The sequence below is a fragment of the Euwallacea similis genome, chromosome 11, assembly GCF_039881205.1.
Source record: "Euwallacea similis isolate ESF13 chromosome 11, ESF131.1, whole genome shotgun sequence".
NCBI lineage: Eukaryota > Metazoa > Arthropoda > Insecta > Coleoptera > Curculionidae > Euwallacea > Euwallacea similis.
This window is the reverse complement of record NC_089619.1, coordinates 1,597,157-1,611,592: the sequence shown is the minus strand read 5'-3', so window position 1 is coordinate 1,611,592 and position 14,436 is coordinate 1,597,157. Positions and strand designations below refer to the sequence as shown.

General features: G+C 34.2%; 1 protein-coding gene across 6 annotated transcripts in view; it reads left to right on the top strand.

The window, feature by feature from the left end:
• The first annotated feature begins 1,850 nt into the window (after positions 1–1,850).
• The window catches only part of Nhe2 (Na[+]/H[+] hydrogen exchanger 2), a 32,280-nt gene continuing 19,694 nt past the window's right edge, over positions 1,851–14,436 (top strand). For 3 of the 6 annotated variants that reach the window (XM_066394779.1, XM_066394777.1, XM_066394773.1), the window contains exons 1-4: positions 1,854–2,530; positions 6,838–7,104; positions 7,178–7,631; positions 12,559–12,776. In XM_066394779.1, the coding sequence (XP_066250876.1) occupies positions 2,023–2,530; positions 6,838–7,104; positions 7,178–7,631; positions 12,559–12,776 (1,447 nt within the window). In that variant the 5' untranslated portion in view covers positions 1,854–2,022. Of the gene's footprint in view, positions 2,531–6,837; positions 7,105–7,177; positions 7,632–12,558; positions 12,777–14,436 lie in introns of all 6 variants that reach the window. The other 3 variants (XM_066394774.1, XM_066394775.1, XM_066394778.1) reach the window with 2 other exon arrangements.

Sequence of the window (14,436 nt, the reverse complement as noted above, 5' to 3'; positions counted from 1 at the left end):
GACGATATTTTTTCTGATTTTTGCAATATCGATAATTAGTCAAATATATCAATAAATAACAAAAATAGGCAATTTTATATAAACCCAGTTTAGCGGAATCGCTGTAAATATAGGGCATCCAGAAATAACGTTGAAATATTTTTAGAGGTGATTTTAGAAATTAAAAAAGTTATTATAAACATACCCTCAAAATCGCTTCTTAAAGAGGCTAGAATCCCTTAAAGCGGGAACTCTGAACGTGGTTTATTCGCAATATTTTCAAAATGGTTTGTGTTAAAATTATGAAACTCGGTATACTGTAATAAGCTGGAATTGGAAAACTTTTTTTTGTTAATAATTGCAGATTTTAGTCAGGGGCTTCATATACAAGGGGTCTCTTACATAAATGTAGACCTAACTTTTTTGTTTGTCACATTTCTTAATTTTTAAAATGAAATGACTGAATCGTAAATATTTTTGAGTAAAAAAAGTCCTCTTATTTCATCTTATTAAGCTAGATCGTTTTCCAGAAAAATTGGTTTTTATGAACCAATGCACGATTACATGGAAATCGAAATCTATGTAGAAAAGAATTAGAAAATGCATTGAGATAAACGGAGGCCATTTTCAACATTTGTTATGATTAAGTGCTAAATCCTTAATAATATTAGTATTGTTATTGTTAACTAATAAAAAAAAATTTCTATTAGAAGTATGTTTACTATGTTCATTAAAATGCATTTCGATGTCCATGTAATCGTGCACCATTCATAAAAAAACATTTTTCTGGAAAACGATCTATCCTAACGAGATGAAATAAGAGGACCTTTTTTTATTTAAAAATATTTACGATTTACTAATTTGATTTCAAAAATTAAGAAATGTGACAAACAAAAAAGTTAGGGCAACATTTACGTAGGCGACCTTCTGTATATGATGCCCCTGATTAAAATCTGCAATTATTAACAAACAAAAATTTTCCCACTTCAACTTATTACAGTGTACTGAATTTCATCATTTTAGCGCCAAGCGTTTCGAAAATATTACGAAAAAACCATCTTAAGAGATCCCCCTTTAAGGGCAAAGCCCCTTTAAGAAGCAATTTTTCGGGTATGTTTATAAGAATTTTTTTATTATTTTAATCTCTAGAATTACCTTCTAAAATTTTTCAACGTTATTTCTGGACACCCTGCATTTTTTAACCTCTGACACCCGATACTTATTTGTGCCATTATTTCCGGAACACCCTGTGTACTAAAGTTGCACTTTACATTACTGATCTGAACATGAATTTTTGAAATTATTTCTTCCAAATAAACGTTCTGAAAGGCGGACACTTAATTTTAAAACAGCCCCAACACTGAAAAGAGAAAAAGAGAACCAATTAAATTTTTATCGAAATCTACATGTTTAGCTTGTTTTATTGCTAGAAAATAATGCTTTTGACGTAAATTCAGCTTTCTAACTGTTTTTCCGCGTGTTTGTCCCTCGTTTAATCACCAACAACGTGGACGAACGTCACGTGTTCCTCGAAACACGTGCTGCGGCTGTCTCTATTAAATTTTACCGAACTCCGACCTACACCTAAACGAAAGATATTAATTGATGTCAGTCACGTGTTGCTTTCGGTATATTGACATTCGAATTTAAAGGTGTATTGGCACATTTGACTAATTAACTTTAAAAGGACTACTCCGAAACGGGTTTGTTTGTCACAAGAAGCAGTCGTTCAAAGTCCATTGTTGCTCCGTCTAACGAGATTATAATTTATTTGTATTAATTAGATGGAGTAGCAGCAATTCCTTAACTGTCCTTTTCCAGTTAAATAATGCTCTAATGATTTGTTTGTAAAATTTTGAAAGTTTACAAATTCGGGGTTATCTTCTAAAATCCAGTCAAAACCTTCCACCTGTGCTGACAAAGAGAAATTGTCAAAAATGCTTGGAAGGCTGAACTCTGCGTGTTTTAAATATCACCCTTTACCTATCTAGGGCAGCCCCTCTCGTCGACGCCTGCGCGTCCTACTTTGCGACGCCGCGTCAGATGGTTAGCCGCCCAGTATGCCAGGCGTCCCGACGCCGATCCAGACGCCTCGAGACGCTGCTTGACTGCCATGGCGGTCACTGTGTGTTCAATGTGATGTATTCGTTGCAGCACTGCGTGAACCTTTCCAGACGGGCTTGCAGGTTTTCCGTTGTCGCTTTCTTCGTGGTGCTGGTCAGTGGTCATGCGGTACCACCAGACCATGCCTCCGAGGATTCCGATGTACGACCCCCACTCGGGGGGTACGACGCCCGCGCCTACGACCGGGCCTTTGATATAAGTTCGTTGGCGAAAGGTAATTTAATACCCACGTCTTCGGTGAGGCATGCTGGAGGACAGGAAGAGCCCACGGAGGTGTCGGTGGAGTTGGGGCAAGTGGGTGCAACTGAGGCGCCTCCGAAAAAGAAGCCGGTGGAGAGGTACAAGGTGATAACCGTTTCGTTTCCCAGGGTTGAAACACCGTTTATCATAGCGTTATGGATCTTCTGTGCCAGTTTAGCCAAAATTGGTAAGTAGCACTTCACATGGTTTACCTATTGAAGGAAAACCAATATTTGCACCAGACATATGTTTGCTTGGAACACAAATCAGTGCCACAATTAGCCATAGTTTTTCCCTTTTATGTTCTCATTTATTTGTCTGGATCAAATATTTTGAATCAAATCAAACTTATATGTTTCTCTGCTGTAAAATATTTCGGAGTACACACAGAATATAACTGATTGCCAGTATGTTCCAAGTAGCCAATATACAGAGTGGTTAATTGAAGTACTTTCTTAATTGATTTTCCAGTCTTGAATTTAGCCGAACCGCTCACTTCACATATGAATTGAAAACGCTAATAGTTTTTAACACTTTCCCAAAAATTCATTTTTCTGACAACTTCCCTTTTTTCAGGCTTAGATCTCTCCAATTACTTAATAACAGAAGTTAAAACTGAGACAATTGACATCCGATATTGATGCGATGCTCTATCAATATAAAAAATTATAATGGGTATGAATAAATATACCAAAAAACGAGAATCTGTATTCATATTTTGTAAAAGGCAAGAAAGTTAACTGTTATCTCAGTTTCAACCAATATTATTAAGTCATTTAAAAGTTAGCACTTAGTAAAGAATAACTGCCAGAATTATAAAACTTTGGGAAACTATTGAGAACTATTGCCCCTTTTGCTGCTGGGCTCTTTACAAAATCGAAGGAATCTTTAGAAAAGGAGTATAATTAAAAATCCTTCGAGAGCAAGCGATTTCTTTTGGTTTAAATCTTATAGGATCACCGTTTGTTGTCCAGCAAGACAACAACTCTAAACACTTCAAAACTTTGTACATATTATCTAGAAAAAACGAATCGACGCAAAAACCATCGAAATCATCTAATGGCCATCGCAGTCTCCAGATCTGTCACCAACCGAGTTGGCATGGAATGAATTGGACAGAAGAATTAATAATCGTTCTCCGTCTAGCCCTAATTAACTTTGGACCTTTTTAGAGGATGAGTGGACATAGCTGATAAATGAATATTTCACAAAATGATTAAAAGTAATGTCGAAAATTTGCGAAGCAGTAATAAAAAAACAGAAGAAGTCTTTTTAATGAATCTCAGCTATAATTTTAATTTTGTAAGTTTTCCTTGTTTATTTAGAAAATTCTTTCTGAAACTCCACTTAATTTTTATTCAACACTTTATTGGTAATGTATTATCATTTTCTACACTGTTTAACTAAAAATAATATTTTTTTCTTTTTAAAAATGTTTTTATTTCAAAATCGTTAAGAGCTTCCAAGCTTTTGGACGTTAGCATGTGTGACCTGTAATTTTATTTTTGTTTAAATACCCGCCAATTCAAATGAAATGAGAGAGAGAGACATCAACTTTATGGTAAAAGTAGAATTTTATGCCCTGTAATAAAGCCCCAAATTTCAAATCGATAGGTCAATTCATTTCGAAAGTAGAAGAGAGGAAACGGAGTGTAGACGCAGACTGTAAAGTTTATATTATATAACTGATTACATAGCTGACCATGAAAATTTGGCATATTATCCCCTGTATAATATGACAGCTAAAAAGTGATCGTTTTAAATTTACTTTTGTGGTGGTTATAACGTTAGCTCTACAATTCAATCTATCATATTAGTCAAAAAATAATACTCTGAATATATGTAAATTTGGGGCTACCAATAAAAATAACACTCCTGAAAACTTATTTCTTTGCTAGACATAAATTTTTCATGAAAATGCTCGATCATGGCTTCGAAAAACGTCGAAAGATGCAATCGGGTGATATAATTGAATTGGAGATTACCCTCTATTCCCGACAAAGCAAGACAAAAAATTGTATCTATTTTTAAAACAATGAAGTTAGAGCTAATATTTCAGAAAAAAAAACAGCAAAAAGGAAATCTATTAAGATAATGGATCTCAAGAAACGAAAATCGCTTTTTTTCAAAAACGGTTTATATACATTTTTTTTTCAATATTTGCCCACAGGAAGCTCCTTGAATATTTATTGTGAGATATCTTAATATACCTGCTAAATAATTACGGACAAATGGACAAACCTTTGTCTATTAAGTGACATTAATGTGCGAGGATTTTTCCCAAAAGACAAAAATGCCGAGCACGTGGACCCAAAAGACCCAACAGCTGCAGTTACATAACTGTTACAGCGGCGAGACACAGTTTCGTGCCGCAGAGTTTGAGGTCAGGGAAAATCGATTTTCCGGAGCAAAGCTCCGCATTTTCCTTCTGCATGTCAGTCCTCATACTAAAATTTTGCAACTGCTTTTAAACAGTTTCTACAAAATGGTCAATTAAATGCTCAAAAAATGAGAGGGAAGATGAGCCGCAATCTATTTCCTCAAGCTATTAAACCTCTCCGTGATTATCAATGTCCTGGATGTAATCATAACACTATTAGAGTAATTTCCTAGCCCATTAATTCAGCGGTGTGATAGGTCAGATACTAATAACGTAATGTTAATAACTTCTAGTAAGTACTTGAAATATCAATTTTCTCCTGCATAGTTCATGTTACCTATTGCGTCGGTGGCTTTCCTAACAGATTATGTATTTTTATATTCCCGGGTCATATAATACATAGGGTGTCCCAAAAATATACTAACAAACTTTAAGAGGTAGTGGGGGAGATCAATACAAACTTTTTTCTTTAATAAACATGTCCGCGAAAAAACGTTAATTTTTCATTTAAAGAACTTACCTATATGCACCTATATGCACCGTACCGATGGATTGGAAGAGGAGGTCCTGTAGCCTGGCCCGCGCATTCTACTGATCTCAACACCCTGGAGTTTTTCCTTTGGGCGTATCTTAAAACAACGTTTAACACGAACAAAAAGTTATTATAATGACTAAAATCATATTGCCTTTTTTTCTGTTCAAATACCTCTTTTACAGGCATATATTTATTTAAGAAGAACAGTTTGTATTTATATCTCCCAGAACCCCTTAAAGCGTGTTGGTATATTTTTTAGACACCCTGTATTCCTGTTCTCATTACCTGAGCATTTCGATGATTTATTATAGGCTGTTCGAAAATATTACTAGAAGAATTGCTTTTCACAGGAAACAATGGATGTCCTATTACCATCCTAAGCTTTTGTTCTTATGTAGTAGTTCCATTATAAATAACTTTCGACGAATTTTTTTGCACGTGTTTCTTTCCCTCCCTAAAGTGAAAGGTAAAATTTCAGCAAAAATTTAATTAAATAGGACTTACAGCACTACAAGGCTTAGTCAAATTCATTTATACGTTTTGAAATTACGTTTACGTTGAAATACGTTTTGAATTTTGAAAATGACTCAAAAAATACATTGACTCGTTTGAGACAACGATCAATTTATAAACCATTCGTTTTAAAATTTATTTTATTTGGTATTTTTCATTAAGAGAACTATATTATAGAACATATATTTTAAATTTTTTGAATAGAATCAAGTTCTATAATTGAATTTTATGTTTATAGGATAAGTTTTGTTGTAGTTTTAAAGATAATGTCAGGCAAGTGGCGTTCATTATTCTCAATATGCTGCGTTAATCGAATTCGAAAGTTTCCTTCAACTTTTTCCAGCATTTGATGAGTTTATTGGCGACAGCTTGACAAATGTTGTTCTTCAGGCAAGCCAGGGTCCTAGGATAGTTGTTGTAAACAAGTGAGTTTGGATAGCTCTATAAAAAAAGTCGCAAGAGGCTAAATCAGGCGACCGTGGTGGCCAGTACAGATCGTCCTTCAAGGCGTCCTAGGAAGTGTTGCCGCAAAAAAATCATTGACAAACGTACTCTACGTTTCATGACACCATCCTGCTGAAAACATATATCTTCTTCATTCATTTGTTCGATTGTTGACAAGAAAAACTCCTAAATCATGTGGCCATAACGTTGTCAATGTTTCATATAAATGATGCCTTTCAAAAGTTATTATTTACGGGAAAACAAATTTACGGCTCTGCATCCTTTCAGCTTCTTACAGGATGCAAAATTAATTTAAAGGATGATCAACACTACATGAAGGAAGTGGCAACTATTAACTTGTTCGTTTGGATAAACGTTCTCAGTGCAGGAAAGTTTTTGTCAGGAAAGTTTTTGTCTAGACTAAACGAGTGCGAGACCATGACAATAACCTTCAGGTTATTGCCATGATACATCAACAACTGTACTGACGCGGATTTAGAGTTTCTGAATTCCAACAAGAAAGTAGTTAATACATTTCGTAGAAAGTTTTCTTTTGTGTTAAAGTTTTGTGGCAGAAATTTGTCAATAATACATTAGAAATGAAATTTTTATTTCGTTCCAGGTTTTCATATGGCTCCAAAGTTGAGCGCTGTATTCCCAGAATCGTGTCTGCTGATTTTTGTGGGCGTGGTCATCGGGGTAGTACTAGTGCACTTGACCGATTCCATGCACATGTCCCCGTTAACCCCCGATGCGTTCTTCTTGTACATGTTACCACCCATTATATTGGATGCTGGCTACTTCATGCCCAACAGATTGTTTTTTGATAATCTGGGCACGATTTTGCTGTTTGCTGTCATAGGGACTATTTCAAATACATTACTTATAGGTAAGTTATTTTTGTCCCCTCCATACTGGTACGAGTATAGATTTCTAAATATGTATATCGAAATTAATTTTAGGTGCTTCCCTATGGGCAGTAGGACTGACAGGTCTGTACTCCCATGAAACTCCGCTGCTCGATATGTTCCTGTTCGGGTCCTTAATCTCTGCAGTGGATCCAGTGGCCGTCTTAGCTGTATTTGAAGAGATTCAGGTCAACGAAATCTTGTACATAGTGGTGTTCGGAGAGTCCCTCCTCAACGATGCCGTCACTGTTGTTCTCTACCATCTCTTCGAGGCATACACGGAGATGGGTCTCACGAACGTCGTGGCTACAGACATTTTATCGGGGTTCTTGAACTTTTTAGTCGTAGCCTTCGGAGGTACAGTGATCGGGGTTATCTGGGGCTTCGCTACTGCCTTAGTGATTAGGTATACGAATGAAGTGCGCGTGATCGAACCCATTTTTATATTCGTGATGTCTTATTTGGCCTATCTCAGTGCAGAGCTGTTTCATATGTCCGGCATTCTAGCGTAAGTATCTCTAGCCCTGCGTTATTAATGCGTGGATGGACGTTTTGTGACTGTTGCATTTTGCTGATAAAACGTCGATTCGTACGTGTAGAGTAACTAAGAATTACTCTACAAGACCCATGTTTCTGAAGAAAAGTTTTAGCAAGAGTAGTACAAAAATTGCCTTAGTTTCAAGAAACCGAGCACGAATGTACTTATACATATAAAGGGTGTTCCAAATCCGATGTTCTATTATTGCTATTTTTTAAATAGTAAAAGTTACAGGGTCGGTTAAAATTAAAAATATGTGCCAAATTTTGTACCCTTTCAAGAACTGAAAACAATGTTGTCAAATTATTTTTAGTTTCTAAATTATTATAGAAAAACTAAAATTAGACCAAATATAATTTTCTAAATAAATCGAAAACTAAAGGCTTTTCAATACAATGTTTGTTACAAAAATTATTTAGATTTCTTATGTCTAAAAACCAGTAAATTTCAAAATTTTAAATATTGCTTAGTTTTTTAAATAATGAAAATAACTTGAGTTTTTTAAATACTTATTTGTATATTTTTTGGCAGATTTTTCAAAGTTCTAAGTAATCTTTTTACAATAATGTGTCACATGATAGAATTTTTTTACATTTTTGTTAAAAAAAACCATCTTAATTTTTTTCTCAATAAGCTAAGCCGGTCCTGAAGCTCTAAATAATACATTCAAGCATTATGTTATTGAAAAATGTTATGTAAGTAAAATAAATTATCAATCAAGCCATAGGTTCATAAATTTTTCGACGGTAACAAAACTAATAATCCGACTTTTAATTTTAAATTAAACTGAACATCTTTTAACGAACAAGTGAGGAACTGAACAACTATATTAATATTAACAATCATTGTCATTATAATTTTAACTAATTATAAGTGATCAAAGAGACCCTTGTTAGTGCAAATAGAAAATATATAGGTCCGCATCGAAAAAACTCATGTTGTTGTCATTATCTCAAAAACCAAGCAATATTTAAAATTTAGTAATTTACTGGTTTGTAGACATAAGAAAACTATAAAATTTTTATATCAAACATTTTACTCAAAAACCTTTAGTTTTTGATTTATTTGGAAAGTTATATTTGGCTAAATTTTTGTTTTTCTATAACTTGGAAACTGAATATCATTTGGCAACATTATTTTCAGTTCGTGAAAGAATATTAAATTTAGCATACTTTTTCTAATTTAACCGATCTTGGAACTCTTACCGTTTAAGAGGTAGCAATGGTAGCACATTGGACTCGGAACACCCTGTGTATAAATAAATGTGCTATAATAATATTATTTACTTTTATTGTTTTCGTCCTTTTTAGTTCTATTGTAATTCTATGAGGTTGTTTATACTCAAGCTCAATACCGGTTAATAGGAAAAAGTCCAATAAATTTATCTGAAACTTGTCTTCTTCTGAAATAAAAGGAAAGTTCACGAATATTTTTAAAAAGGTTTAGAAATTTATATCGATTCATGTTATCTGTTGTTTTCAAGATTGTTGTAGTGGTTAGGAATGAGCGATTAAAACTAAATTATTAGTTAATTTAAAAACTAATTATTATACTAATTAAAATAAGTTTTCATTGAACAGGAAGATAGATAAATTTCATTAAGTTACAATACTTACGTAAATTATGGGAACTCCTGGCCATTATCACTCTCAATTATCATACGAGAAAATATATTGTTTAAATAGGTGCTTTTGAAGAATTGGAAAATTATAACTATTAGTGCACTCGAAATTTATAAATTGCATATCTTAGGAAATCCTAAAATAACAAATTATACAGTTTTAAAACTTTTTTTTGTAATAGCAATTCCTTTATATGAAGCCATTATTATTTACCTTTTAACTCCAAATCTCCGAGCATACGCATGACCCAATTAAATAATTTTTTTAAACTTTTTTAAGGGATATCTTATCTCCTAGATTAATTGTATGAGTCATTTTTAGCGATATTTTTAACCGATTAGAATTTAAATCACTAAATGATTAACAACAAAATCGATTGTTAAGGACTTTAGGTTGTTTCTTGGCGTAGTTTGCTTAGTTAATTTATTTTGTACTTTCATCCCTTAAGTTACGCCCATGTGTATCGATACGTATTTGAAGGATTCCATCTGGGCGCCAGCCCATCGTACCCATCAGGCCATATCGAAGAGCTCTTTATGGCTGGAAAATACGCTGCTCGTCAAAGGGAGCTTTCTAAATTGGACCATTGCCGCGATCCGCAGTTCGGCGGATCTGCAATACTTCAATGAAAGCGACTTGTATAGGTATTTGCCAGATGGCGGCGATTTGTGACCTTAGACGCAACCATTGCCCGTAAGGGCTTCTGGTATTGGTGCGCCCCTGGTTGGAGTTCCTCGGGTTTAGTACTTAAGGGATGATCGCAGTAATTTTGCCCTCTTTGACCGGTGCTCGCTCCAGACATGTGATCGTAAACGTAGTTCGTAATCTTCCCAACTAAGCAAACTCCCACTTCATACTTAGACCAGTACTTTATCATTATTTATATAAGTGAAATTTAATACAGTCCACTTTCGTAAACCAAATTGTTGTTTTCGTGGTTTCGTTTATCGAAGGAACCTCAACATCTATAATATTTTGACGTTACAGAATTGCTGTCACGTCAACCCATTGCCGCATCAAAACTTTAAATTTAATGCCTACTGAAATTTAACATTTATAGCCTAGTAAATATTAGGTCGTGTAGTATGAAATGAGTAGATTCTCGAAATGCCACATTCAACTGCGAATAACTTCACTCTAAATCTATATTTGGACTTGACTTTTTTATGTGGAAAAGGCACATTCTTCCTCTTTCGATCAGAGTTTAAAGTGTTAAAAATTATTGAAAACTTTTATTTTTATAAACATTTTTGTGCAGCCATGCAAAATAGTGAAATTCGTGTGTTAACGAAATATGAGTTCCACCGTGGAACCACAACAGCTCAGACGGCTCGCAATATTAATGATGTGTTTGGCACTTCACAGCAAACAGTATCTCGTTGGTTCATGAAATTTCGTTCTGGCAATTTTGACCTAACAAATGAACCACGTGGACGACCTGAAACTCAAGTGGATAACGATTATCTGAAAGCCGTGGTGGAAGCGAATCCACGTCAAAGTGCAAGCGAATTATCGTTAATATTCAGTGTAACCAAAAAAACAATATTTACTCATTTGGCTGAAATTGGTAAGGTGAAAAAGCTGGACAAGTGGGTACGGCATGAGTTGAGCGACATACAGAAAGAACGACGTCTCGAAGCTTGTGTTTCTTTGTTGTCCCGGTATAATAACGATCCATTTTTGAATCGGATTGTTACTTGTGATGAGAAATGGATCCTATATGACAATACCAGACGTTCATCGCAGTGGTTGGATCAAGATGAACCACCAAAACATTGTGCGAAAAAAAATCTTCATCAAAAGAAGCTTATGGTGTCCGTTTGGTGGTCCAACGCAGGTGTCATCCATCACAGCTTCATGAAACCTGGTAAATCGATTACGGCTGATGTCTACTGCTGACAACTGACCGAAATGATGAGGCAACTGACGGTTAAGCAGCCAAGATTAGTCAATCGAAGCGCACCGCTATTGTTGCACGACAACGCTCGGCCACACACCGCACAAGTCACCTTGGCCAAGCTACAGAAGTTGGAATTGGAAACTCTTCGTCATCCACCGTATTCACCCGACTTAGCACCCACTGATTACCACTTCTTTCAAAATTTGGATAACTTCTTGGTAGGGAAAACATTCAACTCCGACGAGGCTGTCAAAGCTGCCTTCCAAGAGTTTATCGACTCCCGGCCTGCAGGCTTTTACAGCAGGGGAATCAATGAACTTCCCGTTAAATGGCAGAAGTGTATTGATAATGGTGGTGCATATTTCGATTGACAATAAAACATTTCATATGAAAAAAAAAACGACTAAAGTTTCAATTCAATTTTACTCATTTCATACTACACGACCTAATACTATATCGTCCATTATGCATATGGATATTTTATTAAGCATATTCCGGAGAGAGGCATATTTAGTCGAGCTTGGGGTACTTCGTGTTATTATGTTTGTTACTAACGGAGTGTATTCTAAAAAATAAGTGCTATCTAGTGAGAATACTGAACTCTTCACTCACGCTTGATAGCATTTGTGTTAGTGTGAGGATTAATAGACCTTATCATGCGTTTATAAACAGATATAAAATTCTCATATTCTTATAGAGAATGGTTCAGCATAAGATTTTACTACTAAAAACAATATAAAAATATTATATCAAGGCTCGGCAGATGCTTCGTTAACTAAATAGAGGATGTCAAAATTCGGATTCTTTTTGTTCATTTTCACAGTCGTAGTTTTGGATATACATATTTAATTAAAATATTGAGAAGATGTTAAGATATTCGACCTTAATAATTGGATTTGTCAAATTATTATTAAAGTCGACAGAACGTTTGATTTTCTATGCTCAGGTCGTCTTTTCTCATCCCTAACTTATTTGAAGTGCGCCACTAACTGTTCTTTTTCTAAAATTTAACTTTACTGAAAACTGTTTGCCAAAGTGGAAAAAGCAGGTTGAAAATCTGACATGTTAGATTTTTAAAAGTTTCTCTTCGAGGTAGTATAGGTCACACAAATACTGAATAAATAACATTGGTCCTAAAATAGATCCTTGAGGCACTCCAATATTAACGTGGGTCTTCACCGATGTAGAAGTAGATATTTTATTGCCCTTTAGGTTGAATAAAAGTTTCAGATCCATAACAATGCGCTGTCTTAAAATCTCTATAATTTTCCGTTTGATTTGGATCACATTTCTTTAAAAAAGGTGTAATTTCATAAATATTTGTTATCTCTTTGCTCATATAAAATAAAAAATTTGGATGTATTTATTGTTTCAGGATAACCTTTTGTGGCATAACAATGAAGAATTACGTAGAGGCGAACATCTCTCACAAATCGCACACAACCACTAAATATACCATGAAGATGTTGAGCAGCTCTTCGGAGACCATCATCTTCATGTTGTTAGGGGTGGCTACTGTTCACGAAGGCCATGATTGGAATACCTGGTTTGTGATACTGACCATTCTCTTCTGCTCTGTGTACCGAGTGATAGGTACGTATAGAAATCCTTTAACAAGTATCTTAAACATGAATTCTCATTTGAATATTTTCAATGGAAGATCTATTGTAACAATAATTGTAACATTGATTTAATTGTAAAAATGAGCAAAATGAGATCTCGTGAAATTCCCTGTTTTCTGAGACCAGGACAACTGAAACTGGGTTGTCTAACTGAAGCAGTAAATTTTTACGTGCGTATCTAAATATATTATGGAGCATATTTGATACACCCTACTGGCAAATCCATAGCGAATATCGTGCCAGACTTTTAAAATCTTGACCTTTGTTGAGATCAATACTCAGCCTTCACGCTTAACTGGCAAGACAAAAGTTACGTAATATAATATATTGTGTCCAAGATAAGGAGGGTCGCTATGAGGATCTTAGAAACGGTAAGAAATAGAGATTTGGTTAAATAGAAGAAAAACTGTGTAATAGAAAATCTCAGAGAATGACGTTTAGAAATCGCCGAAACATTTTTTGGTTATTGAAATATTTTGAAAAAATTGGATTTTTCGATTTTACATATTATTTTTCCTGACGTTAATATTGGACTTAAAACAAAATCTATAGCACTTCTCCACAACAATCCAATACCTTTTAATGTGGTATTATCAGTTTTTTAATCTGACATTTTTCGTCTTTGCGGAATCATTATGAATTTTATTTTTTTTAACATCAGGTATTCTAATATCAGATTCTGAAATATTTATTACGAATTCAACGATGTTTAACATTTTATGATTTAATTGCGTTTTAGTCTTTTTTTCAGCCTTAATAAAAAATGTCTATTACGGACTTGTACATAGTGTTTTGATTTTTAAAAATAGAAAATTAGCTGTATCAATTAACAATTTCTGTTATTTAGGTGTTAAATAATAATTTCATGGTTGAATTGATGCACTAATTTAATAAAATAAACAAAGATCAAATAAAATTAAATTAACAGAAGGCCTAAAAATTAAAAAACAACAACAAACAAATACACCTAAATGGCATAAATTGTTATTTAATTTTATTGATATAGCTAACTGTTTATTCTAAAAATTGAAAAAGCTATGTACAGATCCGTAATAGGACTTTTCTTGATTAAGGCCGAAAAAAAACTAAAACGCAATTAAACCATAAAGCGTTCGAAATCGTTGAATTCGCAATAAAAAAAGGCATTCGGAATCTAATATCAGAATATCCGAATCGTAAAAAAAAATGAAGTTAATGGTGGTTCCGTAAAGACGAATCGTCGGATCAAAAAATTGACAATGCCACGTTAAAGAACAATAAAAGATTTTGTGAAGAGGTTCCATCGGTTTTGGTCTAGGTCTAATATTAACGCCAGAAATAAATAATATGTAAAATCTAAAAATCCAATTTTTTTAAAATATCTCAAAAACCAAAAAATGTTTCGGCGATTTCTAAACGCCATTTTCTTACGCCTTTGATCACGCAACTTTTCTTCCAACCAAATCTTAATCTCTTATCGCTTTCAAGATCCCCATAGTGGTCCTCCTTATTTTGGTCTCAATATATATGAAAGTTATTGAGACAGATATTGTTCTACGTTTTCTACAGGAATTAAAAGTTGTATGTATAATTGGAGTCATGAGTAATACCTACAGGGTGAATTTTTAACAGAAATACTCTCTAATTATTGA